This window comes from Budorcas taxicolor, chromosome 6, assembly GCF_023091745.1.
Source record: "Budorcas taxicolor isolate Tak-1 chromosome 6, Takin1.1, whole genome shotgun sequence".
Lineage (NCBI taxonomy): Eukaryota > Metazoa > Chordata > Mammalia > Artiodactyla > Bovidae > Budorcas > Budorcas taxicolor.
In genome coordinates, this window is record NC_068915.1 from 90,967,891 (window position 1) to 90,988,284 (window position 20,394).

General features: G+C 38.7%; 1 protein-coding gene across 1 annotated transcript; it reads right to left on the minus strand.

The window, feature by feature from the left end:
- Window positions 1-2,418: 2,418 nt before the first annotated feature.
- CXCL11 (C-X-C motif chemokine ligand 11) lies at window positions 2,419-3,596 on the minus strand. The gene is made up of 4 exons (XM_052642349.1): window positions 3,536-3,596; window positions 2,851-2,977; window positions 2,678-2,750; window positions 2,419-2,442 (listed from the first exon to the last, which is right to left on the minus strand). Exons 1-4 carry the CDS (start codon window positions 3,594-3,596, stop codon window positions 2,419-2,421), a joined length of 285 nt encoding a protein of 94 aa, XP_052498309.1.
- Between the last annotated feature and the right edge of the window lie 16,798 nt (window positions 3,597-20,394).

Here is a 20,394-nt window from a genome sequence, read left to right on the forward strand (position 1 = left end):
GTGTGCTGTAGTCCATGGGGTCACAAAGAGTCGGACACAACTTAGCAACAGACCAACAACAGCATTAATTCTTTTATGTCTTATTTTGCTGTGAACAAATTTAAGTATTATATTGTTTCTCAATGATAATGTACTGATCCATGCTGCTGCTGCTAAGTCGTGTCAGTCGTGTCTGATTCTGTGCGACCCCATAGACAGCAGCCCACCAGACTCCTCCGTACCTGGGATTCTCCAGGCAAGAACACTGGAGTGGGTTGCCATTTCCTTCTCTAATGCATGAAAGTGAAAAGTGAAAGTGAAGTCACTCAGTTGTGTCTGACTCTTGACGACCCCATGGACTGCAGCCCACCAGGCTCCTCCGTCCATGTCCATGGGATTTTCCAGGCAGGAGTACTGGAGTGGGTTGCCATTGCCTTCTCCAACTGATCTATGCTACTTTACTTTAAAAAATATCAAATTTATGATGTAGCTCTTAGTAAATTTTTTTTTCAAAGATTTCTTTAAAAAAAAAATCATTGTAAATAGTCAAATGATAGATCCAAGTTTTAAAACTATCCAGGGAATTCTTATAGAAGTCCTATATCTGTATAGAAATCTATGTAGATTTATGATATATATACATATAATATTTATGCTGTATATCTATACAATATACCATAGAATAAATATTTGATTCAGGTATTTACTTATTTATATCCAGATCTCCTGGATAACATTTTGTCTTCTCATTATTGCTTGTAGGCACCAGTCAAAAGTTAGTCAGTAGGACTGTTGGGTTCCAGGCACCCTACTGTGCTCTTTACTTTTCTGTGCATTCTCTGATCTGTTTTATGGTTGGCTCTTTGATATTGATAAGAAGGATACACAAAAGATGCATTTAAATTGTTCTTTTGTTTTCAAATAAACAAACGTAACATGATATTTGGTAATTCTGTAAATATTTTCGTTTTCCCAATGTATGGATGTCTATCTAAAGAGTGCTGTCACAGCTGAGGTTCTTGGATCCACACAGAGAAACCAACTCTGGCTCACTTCAGCGGAAAGAAATTTAATTGGCAGTTGAAGAATTTACAAAAAGACTGAAGAATTGGATTTGGAAAATGTACAAAACCTAAGGGTGCTAGGTGGCAGGAAGGATTATAGCTACAGGAACATGTTAGGAAGTCACTACTATCAGACTTACACTATTACTACTGCTGCTTTAAATATATCTTACTGATAGCATCTTTGTGGTGCCTGCTGGAGGTCAAAGTCTAGGGTAGGAATGGTCTTGCGGAGACCTTGTTCTGGCCGCCAGGGAACGCCTTCCTTTGGCTTTTTCCTTTTGGCCTACCGCCAAAGCTCACATAATAAGAAATTTGCCCTGAGTAAGAAAGCAGTTTGAGTGTAGGAAGATCCTTTAAAAAAAAGAAAAGAGATAGCTGTCCTTCACAACTACTCATTAAAATATATTTCAAAACAATTCTTTGTGATGATAGGTAGCTGTGTACCTCTTGAATTACAAGATAAAATTGTTTATGGTATCTTATGTTTCTGGAAAACATGTATTTGTTTCTGTTTTAAGGAGGGTTGTGGTAGCTTATTAGAGAAAAATTACTTGATTCTTTTCAAAGTGAAACTATCTTAGATATCTCTAAATTTTATAGTACAGGCATGACTAAAAAATAGATATTTTTCTAAGAAAAAGAATCACAGAAAATAAATTTGATTGTGAGATATGCACATATTATTTATTTTTCAGTATTTTTCTTTGGTAGACAAAAATATGCCATATTTAAAATGTGTCCAAAGTATTACTATAATTTCTAAGAATGGATAAACCAAAATTCATGGTTAACACATACATCCTAATTGCCTCAAATATCTCAATGAAAAAATGGTTATTTTAAAAATTCAAAACACCAGAGCTACTCATTTTGTTATGAAATATTTGCACTCTTACCAGTTACCATTAGTTTATAATTGTTTTCATAGTACATTTCATGAATTACAGCCTTCTTTATAAAACAAGATGATGTTTAAGGACTTTCTCCATATATATATATAAAACTTCTGAGAAAAGGAATGTGAATTGACATAAAAATTATTTAAGGAATGATTATTATACACATGGATGCTTTGACTTACGAGTCCTGGTCTTAATTCTAGTAATAATAATACATTGTAATATGGAATATAGGTCAGGTATAGACAGATAACTTCTGGAGACAGAGGTGCTTTCATAGCCACAGCAAAATAGTTATAAGTATCAAATCTCTTAGAGATTTTCCTAACCTAGAAACGTGTGAATGTTCATTGCAGCCGGCAGGAGAAAGTCAGTTTCCTTACTGCAGAGTTCTTATCTTTTCAGTAGTCACAGTTACACTTGTTCTAGGTTTTCAGATCCTCTTTTCCAGGACTTCATATATTTTGATATTTTTAAGAATTCTTTCTTTGAACTTTCTGTAATGAGAAAATGAGAATTTTACAGACTTGGACTGTTCTTGTTTCCTAGTGATTTAAGAGTTGACATGCAGAAATGTGTAGCAGGAAAGGAGTAGATCATAACCAGAGATCCCTTATCAGAACACTTCACACAGGATCATAACAAAACCATTCTGTAGTTGTCAATTTTTTCTCCCAAAAGATTTGTCTTGGATAAAGCAGATTATAAAATGGAAGTAATCTGGTAACCTACCTTGATAATAGCTTTTGCTTGCTTTGACTTAGGATTTAGGCATCTTTGTCCTTTATGTGTTTTCAGGGTGATACTGTCAAGGGAAGGTCCAAAACAGTCTTAATTATGGAAAACCATAAGAAAAACAACACAACCCCCCCCCCACTATTATCTTCACCATGTCCATTACTTACATCACTTCTGTTTTGTCACAGTTATTAGTTGGGTAAATTATGGAGACTTTCTCAATATCTGCCACTTTCACTGCTTTGACACCAGGGCCTATGCAAAGACACCGACCCCCTTTGAACATAGGGAAGCCTAGAACAGATCATAGCATCAGTTACTAATACATTTGATTGCAGCAGTGGGCTCTGTTTTATAATCTTGATGAAGAATGTGAGCCAAGTTTTTAGTGAGGCTAGAGATAGTAATTTGACAAATACCACTCAACACTGCTGTTACTAGGAAAAGAACTTAAGAAGTTGACAATTTTCTCTTTGAATTTGTAAGCAAACCATTAAAAAATAAAGGGAGAAATGAAAGAAGTTCATTAGAGATCAAGCTTATTTGCCTGTTGCTTTTATGCTCAAGAACTTTTCCAGAAAGCTAATAACATTATCTCTTAAAATCTTGGCAGATGTTTAAAACTATTCCCAAAGGCTCTTGCCAGATTTTGTAGCTAAATAAATTCTATTAAATGTATCATCTCTAGTTTCAGTTAAACATTTCCAATGTTCTCTGCCAAAGCTGTAGCAACTGCTAATGTTTGAGGGTAAATAAAAATTCACTGTATATTTTGAGATAAAAGTGAACAAAAAGACATTTGAAGCGTTAGAAAAGACATTTATAGGTTGAGAAATAAAAGATACCATATACCTTGAACAATTGCAGCACATAATATCACAGCCAGGACTATAGCCATGCCCTTCACACGCATGCTTGTTGCTGCTGCTTTGGCTTTGATATTCTTCTTGGAGGGAGGAGAAAAGCAGATAGTGGAAGAGAATTCTTACTGGCTTATATAAGGCACTTTATATACCAGCAGCCCTCTTATGGCAAGTGGAATTTCCCTCCTTGAGTCATGTTCCTTTCTTCCAAGAGATTCTATTTTGTTCTCATCTGCCGTTCCTTCCTTTTGTAACAGTATTGTAAGTAATATGAATGTGAAAGCACTTTGTAGACAGTAAAGAGCTATATAGAGTATTCCCAGATGGGAACCTACCTTCCAGTAGCATTTCCTAGAAATGTATTTGTTTATTGGACTACCCTGGGCAGATTCTGATTGCCATTCTTTCTTCCATTTAGGAAGATTATCTTCTGATTTTCAGTCCTTTCACCTTCCATCTTTCACAGAACTATATAAAAGAACATTCTTTAAAACAAATTATACTTTTGCTTTTAAGTCCAAACTCTTGCATGGGAGGCCTATTTTGTTTAACATCAAATGACCTTTTCTTTCAACTTATTTATATTTTTTAACTGTAATTTATAATTTATTTATAATATGTCTGAAGAAGTCTTCTAAAGACCTGTACTTATGAATTTATATCCATTTATTTTTCCATGTTTAACAGTTTTTGCATATATGTATTTCTCAAGCATTATTATTTAGTACATAAAGTTGTGTGAATTGTGGATTTTTAAAAAACAGTTCTTTCTCATGCTGTGTTTGTATTTCTTGGATTCTACTTTGATATAACCCTGTTTTCTTTTTATCTTTACCTTTTCCTCTTAAGGGGCTTCCTTGGTAGCTCAGCAGGTAAAGAATCCACCTGCAATGCTGGTTCAATTCCTGGGTTGGGAAGATCCTCTGGAGAAGGGGTAGGCTACCCACTCCAGTATTCTTGGGCTTCTCTGGTGGCTCAACTGGTAAATAATCCACCTCCAAAGTGGGAGACTGGGGTTCCATCCCTGGGTTGGGAAGATTCCTTGGAGAAGGGAACAGCTACCTACTCTAGTATTCTGGCCTGGAGAATTAGTCCATGTGGTAGTAAAGAATTGACTGGACCGAGTGACTTTCACTTCTACTTCACTTTCCTCTTAAGCTTTCTCATTCTATTTGTTTTAAATGTCTTTTGCAAACACTTAAAAAATCATATCAAAGGGATTTTAATAGGTGAATGTAATTATTTACTATGTAATTGGTAATCTGTAAGCTTTATTAAATGCTTCCTTGATGTATGTTTTCTGTCGTTATGTTTCCTGTGATTTCTTCCTAGCTTTATATATTTTAACATTTTCTTATGTGATTTGGACAGAATACAGTGTTTTGTGTTCTGCTAGTAATCTTAATTTTTTTTAACCTGACTTTTTCTGGTAATTTACATCAACCATAAATAGAATCTTCTGGTTCCTGCCTTTGTAAGATGAGAAAAATCACTGTAATTTTCAAACGTTTCTTCCTATTTCCTAGTTTTGTATTTTCAGATGGTTATTCCACATTACTCAACTTCTTTTTTGAGAATTATCATTATATTTTATTCTGAAATCACATACTTATTTGGATGTGTGTGTCTTAGTCACTCAGTTGTGTCTGACTCTTTGTGACCCCATGGACTGTAGCCTACCAGGCTCCTGTGTCCATGGAATTCTCCAGGCAAGAATACTGGAGTGGGTTGCCATTCCCTTCTCCAAGGGATCTTCCCAGCCCAGGGTCAAACCCAGTTAGTTCTCCTGCATTGCAGGCAGATTCTTTACCATCTGAGCCAACAGGTCCTACATTTATCAATCATTTAAGTCTTTAAAACCTCTTAGTCTTTATTTTAATTAATCTCAAAGTAGTTGGAATATTATTTCTCTTTATCATTCATTCATTTAACATTTTTCTCACAGGAAAACAAAGTAAAAGGAATATGTTCTTGGATTTCATAAATCCTTATCGATTATTTTTTCTTCAAGTTCTTAGGTAATACATAGAACCAAAATTATGCAGAGTTGGTTTCGTGCTTTAACCTTTTTACTTTTTTTTTGAGCTATACAAAAAGTAAACTTAATTAGACTCTGGAAGGTACTAATATGGATGGTTTCTCCTTCCTTCACACTCTTTCCCTTTTTACTGCCTTTACCTCCCAGGGTCCCTGCCTTAAAGATTACTGGAAAGCACCACCCCGTTCTATAGTATCAATAGTTCATTGTTCATTCATTGGACAAATATTTATTTTCGTACATGCTTAGCACTCTTTTGAGTATCAAAGATAGAGCAGTGGACAAAACCAAGTTCCTTCTTGTGTCTTTAAAGTTTTGCAGTGTTCTAATTTATTGTAGAAGGTAGTCTGCCTAAGTTCAAATGTGTTCTGTAAATGTGTGTCTTTAACCCTATGACTTCTTCTGACCTAAACACTTTCTATTATCACATGAGGAGGATCAGTTCTTTGAGAACATCCCCTTCTCTAGTGAGTTTGAGAGATCCCTCTTATTTCTTTCATATAATATGGTTCCTTTAAGATGGAATGTACTTTTCTCAGCTTTCCTGAATCCTTTCCTTAAGTTTTGATATCTTCGTAAAGTTTTCTTTAATTCCTTGATTTCTTCTGGCTTTATAGCATTTACTGTCTTGTCTAGCTTTATCTAGAAGAAGTATAATGATTAACCACATACTTAATTTTAAATATTCTAGTAGCCACACTTAAAACATTTTTTTTCTCTTTATTTTTTTGGCCTTGTTGTGCAGCTTATGTGGTCCTAGTTCTCTGACCAGGGATTGGACTCAGGCCTCCTCCAGTGGAAGTGCAGAGTTCTAACCACTGGGCTGTGGTTGCTTCTGTCGTGTCCGACTCGTTGTGACCCAGGGACAGTAGCCCGCCAGGCTCCCCTGTCCATGGGATTCTCCAGGCAAGAATACTGAAGTGGGTTGCCATGCCCTCCTCCAGGGGAGCTTCCTGACTCAGGAATTGAACCCATATCTCTGGTGTCTCCTGTATTGCAGGCAGGTTCTTTACTCATTGAACCACTGGACTGTCAGGAAATGATCTTTAGTAGCTATATTTAAGGAGTAAAAAGAAATAGGTGACATTAATTTTAACAATATGTTTATTTTGTTTAAAATGTGAAAGATTATCATTTCAAGGTGTAACCATTATAAAATCATTAAGTGAGATTTTTTTTTCAGTACTACACTTTTATTATTTATTTATTTATTTTAAAATATAAATTTATTTATTTTAATTGGAGGCTAATTACTTTACAATATTGTATTGGTTTTGCCATACATCAACATGAATCCACCACTGGTGTACATGCTTTCCCCATCCTGAACCCCCTCCCACCTTGCTCCCCATACCATCCCTCTGGGTCATCGCAGTGCACCAGCCCTGAGCATCCTGTATCATGCATCGAACCTGGGCTGGAGATTCGTTTCATATATGGTATTCTACATGTTTCAATGCCATTTTCCCAAATCATCCCACCCTCTCCCTGTCCCACAGAGTCCAAAAGACTGTTCTATACATGTGTCTCTTTTTCTGTCTCACATACAAGGTAATCGTTACCATCTTCCTAAATTCCATATACATGCGTTAGTATACTGTATTGTTGTTTTTCTTTCTGGCTTACTTCACTCTGTATAATAGGCTCCAGTTTCATCCACGTCATTAGAACTGATTGAAATGTATTCTTTTAATGGCTGAGTAATAGTCCATTCTGTAATACACTTTTAAATTGGACTAGCCACATTTCAGATGCTTAGTAGCCACAAGTGTTTCAGTTCAGTTCAGTTGCTCAGTCGTGTCCGACTGTTTGCGACCCCATGAATTGCAGCACGCCAGGCCTCCCTGTCCATCACCAACTCCTGGAGTTCACTCAAACTCATGTCCATCCTGTCGGTGATGCCATCCAGCCACCTCATCCTCTGTTGTCCCCATTCGTCTTGCCCCCAATCCCGCCCAACTTCAGAGTCTTTTCCAATGAGTCAACTCTTTGCATGAGGTGGCCAAAGTATTGGAGTTTCAGCTTTAGCATCAGTCCTTCCAAAGAAAACCCAGGACTGATCTCCTTCAGAATGGACTGGTTGGATCTCCTTGCAGTCCAAGGGACTCTCAAGAGTCTTCTCCAACACCACAGTTCAAACGCATCAATTCTTCGGAGCTCAGCTTTCTTCACAGTCCAACTCTCACCTCATACATGGCCACTGGAAAAACCATAGCCTTGACTAGACGGACCTTTGTTGGAAAAGTAACATCTCTGCTTTTGAATATGCTATCTAGGTTGGTCATAACTTTCCTTCCAAGGAGTCTTTTAATTTCATGGCAGCAATCACCATCTGCAGTGATTTTGGAGCCCCCCAAAATAAAGTCAGCCACTGTTTCCACTACTTCCCCATCTATTTGCAATGAAGTGATGGGACCAGATGCCATGATCTTCGTTTTCTGAATGTTGAGCTTTAAGCCAACTTTTTCACCCTCCTCTTTTACTTTCATCAAGAGGCTCTTTAGATCCTCTTCACTTTCTGCCACAAGGATGGTGTCATCTGCATGTCTGAGGTTATTGATATTTCTCCCAGCAATCTTGATTCCAGCTTGTGCTTCTTCCAGCCCAGCGTTTCTCATGATGTACTCTGCATATAAGTTAAATAAGCAGAGTGACAATATACAGCCTTGACGTACTCCTTTTCCTGTTTGGAACCCATCTGTTGTGCCATGTCCACTTCTAACTGTTGCTTCCTGACCTGCATACAGATTTCTCAAGAGGCAGGTCAGGTGGTCTGGTATTCCCATCTCTTTCAGAATTTTCCACGGTTTATTGTGATCCACACAGTCAAAGGCTTTGGCATAGTCAATAAAACAGATGTTTTTCTGGAACTCTCTTGCTTTTTCCATGATCCAGTAGATGTTGGCAATTTGATATGTGATTCCTCTGCCTTTTCTAAAACCAGCTTGAACATCAGGAAGTTCATGGTTCATGTATTGCTGAAGCCTGGCTTGGAGAATTTTGAGCATTACTTTACTAGCATGTGAGATGAGTGCAATTGTACAGTAGTTTGAGCATTCTTTGGCATTGCCTTTCTTTGGGATTGAAATAAAAACGGACCTTTTCCAGTCCTGTGGCCACTGCTGAGTTTTCCAAATTTGCTGGCATATTGAGTGCAGCACTTTCACAGCATCATCTTTTAGGATTTGAAAGAGCTCAACTGGAATTCCATCACCTCCACTAGCTTTGTTCGTAGTGATGCTTTCTAAGGCCCACTTGACTTCACATTCTAGGATGTCTGGCTCTAGGTGAGTGATCACACCATCGTGATTATCTTGGTCGTGAAGATCTTTTTTGTACAGTTCTTCCGTGCATTTTTGCCACCTCTTCTTAATATCTTCTGCTTCTGTTAGTCCCATACCATTTCTGTCCTTTATCGAGCCCATCTTTGCATGAAATGTTCCCTTGGTATCTCTCATTTTCTTGAAGAGATCTCTAGTCTTTCCCATTCTGTTCTTTTCCTCTATTTCTTTGCATTGATCGCTGAGGAAGGCTTTCTTATCTCTCCTTGCTATTCTTTGGAACTCTGCATTCAGATGCTTATATCTTTCCTTTTCTCCTTTGCTTTTCACTTCTCTTCTTTTCACAGCTATTTGTAAGGTCTCCTCGGACAGCCATTTTGCTTTTTTGCATTTCTTTTTCTTGGAGATGATCTTGATTCCTGTCTCCTATACAATGTCATGAACCTCCATCCATAGTTCATCAGGCACTCTCAGATCTAGTCCCTTAAATCTGTTTTTCACTTCCACTGTATAATCATAAGGGATTTGATTTAGGTCATACCTGAATCGTCTAGTGGTTTTCCCTGCTTTATTCAATTTAAGTCTGAATTTGGCAATAAGAGTTCATGATTTGAGTCACAGTCAGCTCCCGATATTGTTTTTGCTGACTGTATAGAGCAGCAGTAATAAATCTGATTTCGATGTTGACCATCTAGTGATGTCCATGTGTAGAGTCTTCTCTTGTGTTGTTGGAAGAGGGTGTTTGCTATGACCGGCATGTTCTCTTGGCAAAACTCTATTAGCCTTTGCCCTGCTTCATTCCGTATTCCAAGGCCAAATTTGCCTGTTACCCAGGTGTTTCTTGACTTCCTACTTTTGCATTCCAGTCCCCTATAATGAAAAGGACATCTTTTTCGGGTGTTATTTCTAAAAAGTCTTCTAGGTCTTCATAGAACCATTCAACTTCAGCTTCTTCAGTGTTACTGGTTGGGGCATAGTCTTGGATCACTGTGATATTGACTGGTTTGGCTTGGAAATGAACAGAGATCATTCTGTCGTTTTTGAGATTGCATCCAAGTACTGCATTTCAGACTCTTTTGTTGACCATGATGGCTACTCCATTTCTTGTGATGGATTCCTGCCTGCAGTAGTAGATATAATGGTCATCTGAGTTAAATTCACCCATTCCAGTCCATTTTAGTTCGCTGATTCCTAGAATGTTGACGTTCACTCTTGCCATCTCTTGTTTGACCACTTCCAATTTGCCTTGATTCATGGACCTGACATTCCAGGTTCCTATGCAATATTGCTCTTTACAACATCGGACCTTGCTTTTATCACCAGTCACCTCCACAACTGGGTATTGTTTTTGCTTTGGCTCCATCCCTTCATTCTTTCTGCAGTTATTTCTCCACTGACCTCCAGTAGCATATTTGGCACCTACCTACCTGGGGAGTTCCTCTTTCAGTATCCTATCATTTTGCCTTTTCATACTGTTCATGGGATTCTCAAGGCAAGAATACTGAAGTGGTTTGCCATTTCCTTCTCCAGTGGACCACATTCTGTCAGACGTCTCCACCATGACCGTCTTGGGTGGCCCCACAGGGCATGGCTTAGTTTCATTGAGTTAGACCGGGCTGTGGTCCATGTGATCAGATTGGCTAGTTTTCTGTGAGTATGGTTTCAGTGTGTCTGACCTCTGTTGCTGCCCTCTCGCAACACCTACCCTCTTACTTGGGTTTTTCTTACCTTGAACGTGGGGTATCTCTTCACGGCTGCTCAAGCAAAGCGCACCTGCTGCTCCTTACCTTGGACCAGGGGTATCTCCTCATGGCTGCCCCTCCTGACCTTGAACATGGACTTTACTTGTCTAATTATTCATTTAGCATATTATACTACCTTGATATTATATTTTGAATAAAGATGGGGATGGAGGGAAGAAGAGATACTGTGCTTTTAAAATTTTTTTTAGTTTGTTTTATAAACTTTTCTCAATCTTCTTAGTCCTTTTGTTCCTTCTTCACTAAGCTGTTTTATCTCATTATGTTTTGTCTTTGATTAAGCAGGACAAAGATTAAACTTCATTCTCTCTGGTTTTAGTAGTGTTTGCAATTTTTTTGTTGTTTCTGTAATTGAACTATTTTAAATTTCATCCATTCAAACAAGTTTCCCTTTGAATTTGAAGAATCCCTGAATTTAGTTCTTATAATTAATTTTGAAAACCCTTTGCAGCTTAACAGTTATAATCTGTGATTCATATGAAGTTTTAGTTATGATTCTCAATTATGCAACTAATATAGAGTTTTAAAGTTTTCAAATGGGGAGAGATTAGTGCAAGGCGTTTAAAAATAATTCCCAACTCAGCATTCATTAAGTCTTTGAATAACATATTGTTTGCAGAAAAAATTAATCAAGACTGTTTTGCTAGTTAAATTAATGAAAAGTGGGTTAGGAATGGAACAGTTCTCATTTATTATAAAGCAGTATAATGTAACAGAGGGATTCCCAGGTGGCGCTAGTGGTAAAGGACCCACCTGCCAGTGCAGGTTAGACTCAGGTTCCATCCCTGGATCAAAAAGATCCCTGGAGGATGGCACAGCAACCCACTCCAGAATTCTTGCCTGAGAATCCCATGCACAGTGGAGCCTGGCCGGCTGCAGTCCATAGGGTCGCACAGAGTCAGACATGACTGAAGTTTTTTCAGAAACCCTTAATGGAATTCTACTTCTGTGATTTTCCTTTACCATTAATAAATACCTTTTCCAGAAATCAGAAGATCCTGCTGGCTGTATTCAAGGCAGCTATTAGGAACTGGGCAAGGCTGTATTTGGGGAAAAATGGTATAGACAATAAAAAAATCATTGTGGCATTAAGGAGTAACAGAATCCTGCTGTTCTGAGTTTATAGAAGGCAGATGACTCACTCCTAGGGTAGAGGTTGCCACACGTGTAATAGGCACCTAAAATAATGTGAATAGGTTGAACAGATTGATGCAGAGTCTTTACCTCTTATGAGTACAGTAGTACAAAACCTGATGCTTTTTTATAGAGGGGTTACGGCATTTAGGGAGCTGCCAGTGGATTTTTTCAGAAACCCTTAATGGAATTCTACTTCTGTGATTTTCCTTTACCATTAATAAATACCTTTTCCAGAAATCAGAAGATCCTGCTGGCTGTATTCAAGGCAGCTATTAGGAACTGGGCAAGGCTGTATTTGGGGAAAAATGGTATAGACAATAAAAAAATCATTGTGGCATTAAGGAGTAGTGTATATTTTATTGTTATTTGAAAGCATTCCACAGAGATAATGAATTTTGAAAAGGATTTTTCTGAGCTTATACTTAGTCTCTTTCTGGGACTTTGACATAAGAGATTTTCAAAATGTAGTGTAATGTAATCTGGTATTTGTGAATGAGATGTACAAGAATTCATATTTCATAAGGATGATTTCATCTGTGATACGCACTGCCCCAAACATTGCAGTCTCAAATACATGCACAGAAGAAGGGCCAGTTTTCAGTGTCCTCCATCTCCATACTGACCCAACTGACCCACTGCTAGCTATCTATTTTTCCTCTCCTTTTCAGAACGATAGAAGGAATCAGAACCTGATGCACCTTGCGTGAAAGATGACTGATTTCTACCAAATTTCTGATGTTAAAGGAGAGACAGTTATTGGTACTCTGAAAGATGAGCACAGAAAGAAAAAAAATGAGCTTTTAGCTTTCAGGGATTGAAGATTTCAAAGTTACTGTCAGTTCAGTTTATTTTGCTTTTTACCTGTGCCTTTTTGTGCTGATCAGGCACAGGCTACCTGTATCTTGTTCCTGGAGTTGGATGGCTTCCCATTGTCTTAATTAGATTCATTGCAAAGGAGAGGGTTTCCTGGAACAGCTAAGCTACAGGTGATTTATTAAACTGTAACTCTTTAATTTGCTTTGAAATAAGATTTCAATCTGCCATTCTGAAAAGGAAATTTAATGTTTACCTTTGAGGAAGGAAGAGTTATGAAATAACAACCATTATTCACTTTTTTCAACCTGTTTGTTTTATGTAGAACCAAACTTACTTGCCTTGGAATGTTACTTTTTGCCAAGTTGATTTTAAAAGTATAGTTAAGTGTCAGAAACTACTTAATTTGTTTTCACAATAATTCAGAAGGAAACAAAGAACATGGGTTTGAAAGTGAATTGCTTTCCTTTAGAATTTTAGATATGATTTTAAGACCTCATATGTTAAAATTTAGGAGACAGAGAAGGTCTGTTATCTCATTGAACAGATTATCAACCCTCTTTTCCATGTCCTCTGTACTCCTCACAGAATGTTTGCTGCTATTTGAGCCAGGAGCAGTGGGTTGTATAAAGCAGCTTCAGCATCACCATAAACGTCAGAGAAATCGTTTTTCTCACAACAAAGGCATCTCTATTTATGGCCGTAAATTGGGCGCCTGGAAAACGACTGCAATCTACAACTGCCAGGTCAATGTGGATGTTCATGTTAATTTTCCAAGTTGGAAAACAACATGCTTATTGTTAGGGGATAGAAACATGTGAGAGATTAGCGATGAGCAACTTTACCAACAACTAACTGAAAGAAGCTGGATTCAATAAGAGGAAGAAAAATTGTGCAGTGGCCTCCCTTATTATCATTAGTTAGTTGAGGTTTTCTGCTAGTCAGAAAAGCTGAAGGAGAGGAAAGAACAGATCTGGCAGATATTATTTCAGAGCTAGTTGGAAAGAGTGTGCATGAAAAGGTCTTACCTGGAGAGATGAGTCCTGCACGCGAATGTTAGAGGAGCTATGTATGTAAGGTATGAAGTTGCACTGGATTTGTTTGTGTTGTTTAGAAATAGGATATCTAAAATGGTGATTTGTAAGAAGTATTTCAGTACACATGGCTTGCCAATTTAAACTTTAAAGGTAATGTTTTAAATAGGAAATATATTGAGGAATGTGAAAAAAGAACTGGAAGGACCTTTTTTCGTGCAGATATTTTATTTCTTACATTATCTTGATACTTAGAATAAATGGATATCTTGGAGTCAGAACAAGAACAACACTTAAAAATATTTAATAGGCTGTGTATTGTTTTTATTTTATAGATTATGCTGAATGCTATTTCCCTTTTTAATAAAAAGCCAACAAAAGTAATCTAGCTTACTTTCCATGATTCTTGCTTCTGTAGTCTTTTACTGTGTGGGTAGGTGAGCAGTAAGAGGTGTGGTGTGGGAAACAGCTCGCTCCTCAGCTCTGGTTTCCTCCCTCTCAACCTTGCACCTGTGCCAGCTGGAGGCAGCAGGGTGGTGATGGGGACCATGGTAAATATCATCATTTGTTGGGTGCCTGCCATGTGCCAGGTATTGCACCTAGTGTCTCGCTAGTCCTTGCAGTAATTCTGTAAGAGCACCAGTATCTTCTTTTCAAAGGTGGTTTAAAAGAGTTACATCCCACAAATTATGTAACTCTTCCCGAGTCATTTAACACATTTAATAAGTACTAGATTCAGAGGACAGCAGCAGTGAAAAAGCCTACTCGGATTCTTTCTTCTGTGATGAAACGGGGAAGTGAAAGGCAACCTCAGAGGTTTGACGGTGTAACTCCAGATCCAGACCTCCCTAGAAAATAAAAAGTTCAAGAGTATTGGAGTAGAGGACTAAGTATGGAACAATTCAGGATATAAATAGAATCTGAGGTTTCTGGTGAGAGAAATCAGAAAACCTTGAGAAAGTCTGCTGCTGCTAAGTGGCTTCAGTCGTGTCCGACTCTGTGCGACCCCATAGATAGCAGCCCATGAGGCTCCCCCGTCCCTGGGATTCTCCAGCCAAGAACATTGGAGTGGGTTGCCATTTCCTTCTCCAATGCATGAAAGTGAAAAGTGAAAGTGAAGTCGCTCAGTCGTGTCCGACTCTTAGCAACCCCATGGACTGCGGCCCACCATGCTCTTTCATCCATGGGATTTTCCAGGCAAGAGTACTGGAGTGGGGTGACATTGCCTTCTCCGTGAGAAAGTCTAGAACCCCATTAAATTTATATTTCATTGAATACCAGGAGAATGATTATTGTGACTTCTTAAAACTTAACCTTTGTTAGTAATGTTTTTACTCTTATTTTCCCATCATGACTAGTAGTAGTAACCATTAGAAAACTTGGCTTATTCCAAGGAAAGAGAAAAAGGGAAGAAGCCTGTATTCTTTTTTAAAATTAATTGATTATTTTTAACTGGAGACTAATTGCTTTACAATATTTTGGTGGCTTTTGCCATACATTGACATGAATCAGCCACGGGTGTACATGTGTCCCCTATCCCAAACCCCCTTCCCTCCTCCCTCCCCATCCCATCCCTCTGGGTTGTCCCAGTGCACCAGCTTTGAGTGCCCTGTTTCATGCATCACACTTGGACTGGTGATCTGTTTCACATATGGCAATATACATGTTTCAGTGCTGTTCTCTCAAATCATCCCACCCTCTCCTTCTCCCACGGAGTCCAAAAGTCTGTTCTTTATATCTGTGTCTCTTTTGCTGTCTCGCATATAGGGTTGTTGTTACCATCTTTCTAAATTCCATATATATGAGTTAATATACTGTATTGGTGTTTTTCTTTTTGACTTACTTCACTCTGTATAATAGGCTCCAGTTTCATCCGCCTCATTAGAACCGATTCAAATGTGTTCTTATTAATAGCTGAGTAATATTCCATTGTGTATAAGTACCACAACTTTCTTATCCATTCGTCTGCCGATGGACATCTAGGTTGCTTCCATGTCCTAGCTATTGTAAACAGTGCTGTGATGAACACTGGGGTACACGTGTCTCTTTCAGTTCTGGTTTCCTCAGTGTGTAGGCCCCAGCAGTGGGATTGCTGGGTAGTGTGGCAGTTCTATTTTCAGTTTTTTAAGGAATCTCCAGACTATTCTCCATGGTGGCTGTACTAATTTGCATTCCTACCAGCAGAGGGTTCCCTTTTCTCCACACCCTCTCCAGCATTTACTGTTTATAGACTTTTTGATAGCAGCCATTCTGACAGTTACGAGATGGTACCTCATTTTGGTTTTGATTTGCATTTGTCTGATAATGAGTGATGTTGAGATTTTTTTCATGTTTGTTAGCCCTCTGTATGTCTTCTTTGGAGAAATGTCTGTTTAGTTCTTTGGCGCATTTTTGATTGGGTCATTTATTTTTCTGGTATTGAGCTGCATGAGCTGTTTGTATATTTTTGAGACTAATTCTTTGTCAGTTGCTTCATTTCCTATTATTTTCTCCCATTCTGAAGCCTGTCTTTTCACCTTGCTTATAGTTTCCTTTGTTATGCAAAAGCTTTTAAGTTTAATTAGGTCCCATTTGTTTATTTTTGCTTTTATTTCCATTACTCTAGGAGGTGGATCACAGAGGATCGTGCTGTGATTTATGTCAGTGTTTTGCCAATGTTTTCCTCTAGGAGTTTTATAGTTTCTGGTCTTACATTTAGATCTTTAATCCATTTTGAGTTTATTTATGCAGACACACTGAAATCATACTCACAGAAAACTAATCTATCTAATCACACTAAGACTAAGCCATGTCTAACTCAATGAAACTAAGCCATGCCCATGGGACAACCCAAGATGGGCAGGTCATGGTGGAGAGGTCTGACAGAATGTGGTCCACTGGAGAAGGGAATGGCAAACCACTTCAGTATTCTTGCCTTGAGAACCCCATGAACAGTATGAAAAGGCAAAATGATAGGATACTGAAAGAGGAACTCCCCAGGTAGGTAGGTGCCCAACACGCTACTGGAGATCAGTGGAGAAATAACTCCAGAAAGAATGAAGGGATGGAGCCAAAGCAAAAACAATACCCAGTTGTGGAGGTGACTGGTGATAGAAGCAAGGTCCGATGCTGTAAAAAGCAATAGGAACCTGGAATGTCAGGTCCATGAATCAAGGCAAATTGGAAGTGGTCAAACAAGAGATGGCAAGAGTGAACGTCAACATTCTAGGAATCAGCAAACTAAAATGGACTGGAATGGGTGAATTTAACTCAGATGACCATTATATCTACTACTGCGGGCAGGAATCCCTCACAAGAAATGGAGTAGCCATCATGGTCAACAAAAGAGTCTGAAATGCAGTACTTGGATGCAATCTCAAAAACAACAGAATGATCTCTGTTCGTCTCCAAGGCAAACCATTCAATATCACAGTAATTCAAGTCTGTGCCCCAACCAGAACGCTGAAGAAGCTGAAGTTGAATGGTTCTATGAAGACCTACGACCTTTTAGAACTAACACCCAAAAAAGATGTCCTTTTCATTATAGGGGACTGGAATGCAAAAGTAGGAAGTCAAGAAACACCTGGGTAACAGGCAAATTTGGCCTTGGAATGCGGAATGAAGCAGGCAAAGACTAATAAAGTTTTGCCAAGAAAATGCACTGGTCATAGCAAACACCCTCTTCCAACAACACAAGAGAAGACTCTACACATGGACATCACCAGATGGTCAACACCAAAATCAGATTGATTATATTCTCTGCAGCCAAAGATGGAGAAGCTCTATACAGTCAACAAAAACAAGACCAGGAGCTGACTGTGGCTCAGATCATGAACTCCTTATTGCCAAATTCAGACTTAAATTGAAGAAAGTAAGGAAAACCGCTAGACCATTCAGGTATGACCTAAATCAAATCCCTTATGATTATACAGTGGAGGTGAGAAATAGATTTAAGGGCCAAGATCTAATAGATAGAGTGCCTGATGAACTATGGACGGAGGTTCGTGACATTGTACAGGAGACAGGGATCAAGACCATCCCCATGGAAAAGAAATGCAAAAAAGCAAAATGGCTGCCTGGGGAGGCCTTCCAAATAGCTGTGAAAAGAAGAGAAGCAAAAGGCAAAGGAGAAAAGGAAAGATATAAGCATCTGAATGCAGAGTTCCAAAGAATAGCAAGGAGAGATAAGAAAGCCTTCTTCAGCGATCAATGCAAAGAAATAGAGGAAAAGAACAGAATGGGAAAGACTAGAGATCTCTTCAAGAAAATTAGAGATACCAAGGGAACATTTCATGCAAAGATGGGCTCGATAAAGGACAGAAATGGTATGGATCTAACAGAAGCAGAAGATATTAAGAAGAGGTGGCAAGAATACACAGAGGAACTGTACAAAAGAGATCTTCATGACCTGGATAATCAGGATGGTGTGATCACTCATCTAGAGCCAGACATCCTGGAACACAAAGTCAAGTGGGCCTTAGAAAGCATCACTATGAACAAAGCTAGTGGAGGTGATGGAATTCCAGTTGAGCTCTTTCAAATCCTAAAAGATGATGCTGTGAAAATGCTGCACTTAATATGCCAGCAAATTTGGAAAACTCAGCAGTGGCCACAGGACTGGAAAAGGTCCATTTTTATTCCAATCCCAAAGAAAGGCAATGCCAAAGAATGCTCAAACTACCGTACAATTGCACTCATCTCACATGCTAGTAAAGTAATGCTCAAAATTCTCCAAGCCAGGCTTCAGCAATACATGAACCATGAACTTCCTGATGTTCAAGCTGGTTTTAGAAAAGGCAGAGGAACCAGAGATCAAATTGCCAACATCTGCTGGATCATCGAAAAGCAAGAGAGTTCCAGAAAAACATCTATTTCTGCTTTATTGACTATGCCAAAGCCTTTGACTGTGTGGATCACAATAAACTGTGGAAAATTCTGAAAGAGATGGGAATACCAGACCACCTGACCTGCCTCTTGAGAAATCTGTATGCAGGTCAGGAAGCAACAGTTAGAAGTGGACATGGCACAACAGACGGGTTCCAAACAGGAAAAGGAGTACGTCAAGGCTGTATATTGTCACCCTGCTTATTTAACTTATATGCAGAGTACATCATGAGAAATGCTGGACTGGAAGAAATACAAGCTGGAATCAAGATTGCTGGGAGAAATGTCAATCACCTCAGATATGCAGATGACACCACCCTTACGGCAGAAAGTGAAGAGGAACTAAAAAGCCTCTTGATGAAAGTAAAAGAGGAGAGTGAAAAAGTTGGCCTAAAGCTCAACATTCAGAAAACGAAGATCATGGCATCCGGTCCCATCACTTTATGGGAAGTAGACGGGGAAACAGTGGAAACAGTGTCAGACTTTATTTTTTTTGGGCTCCAAAATCACTGCAGATGGTGATTGCAGCCATGAAATTTAAAGACGCTTACTCCTTGGAAGAAAAGTTATGACCAACCTAGATAATATATTAAAAAGCAGAGACATTACTTTGCCGACTAAGGTCCGTCTAGTCAAGGCTATGGTTTTTCCAGTAGTCATGTATGGATGTGAGAGGTGGACTGTGAAGAAGGCTGAGCTCCAAAGAATTGATGCTTTTGAACTGTGGTGTTGGAAAAGACTCTTGAGAGTCCCTTGGACTGCAAGGAGATCCAACCAGTCTACTCTGAAGGAGATCAGCCCTGGGTTTTCTTTGGAAGGAATGATGCTAAAGCTGAAACTCCAGTACTTTGGCCACCTCATGCAGAGAGTTGACTCATTGGAAAAGACTCTGATGCTAGGAGGAATTGGGGGCAGGTGGAGAAGGGGACAACCGAGGTTGAGATGGCTGGATGGCATCACTGACTTGATGGGCGTGAGTCTGAGTGAACTCCGGGAGTTGGTGATGGACAGGGAGGCCTGGCATGCTGCGATTCATGGGGTCGCAGAATCGGACACGACTGAGTGACTGAACTGAACTGAAGTGAAATTTATTTACTAAATTAAAAGATAATTTACTTTTAATTTTTAAAAAGTTAAATAATAGTGATACTTGTGAAGCATACTTATCAGTTGTTTTATAGAATGCTTCTCAATTTTGGCTTATCTTCTATTTTCTCATAACTGGAATGAAGTTATGCATTTTTGGCAAGAAAACAACCAAATGCTTTTATGTCCTTTTTAGTGTATGATACCAAGGAACTTACATTGTTGATATGTTTTATGACTAGTGATATTTACTTTGATCATGGGTTAAGTTTGTGTCTGCCAAGAGAAGCTCTCACATTAGGAAACTAAGTACAAATAAGTGACTTAGTATGGGTCCTGGATGGGATCTTAGAAAAAGAATGTTAGTGGAAGAATTGGTAGAATTTAAAATCTGTCATTTTGTTAACAAAATTATACCAGTGTTTGTTTCCTGTTCTTGAAAATTGTGGTATGGTAATATAAGATGTTGAGATGCCTGATGGCATCACTGACTCGATGGACATGAGTCTGAGTGAACTCTGGGGGTTGGTGATGGACAGGGATGCCTGGCGTGCTGCGATTTATGTGGTCGCAAAGAGTCGGACACGACTGAGCGACTCAACTGAACTGAACTGAATATAAGATGTTAGCATTAGTGGAAGGGAAGTGATGAGATAAGGATACCTTTCCTTACCTTTATCCTAAGAATATTTTTGCAACTTTCTATAAGTCTAAAATTAACTCCAAAAGTTATAAATAGTGATATCTAATATTTACATGGTGCCTACTGTGCACCAGACTCTATCTATTAGCTCAGTGATTCTTCTCAACCCAGTGAGGGGAACTATTATTATCAC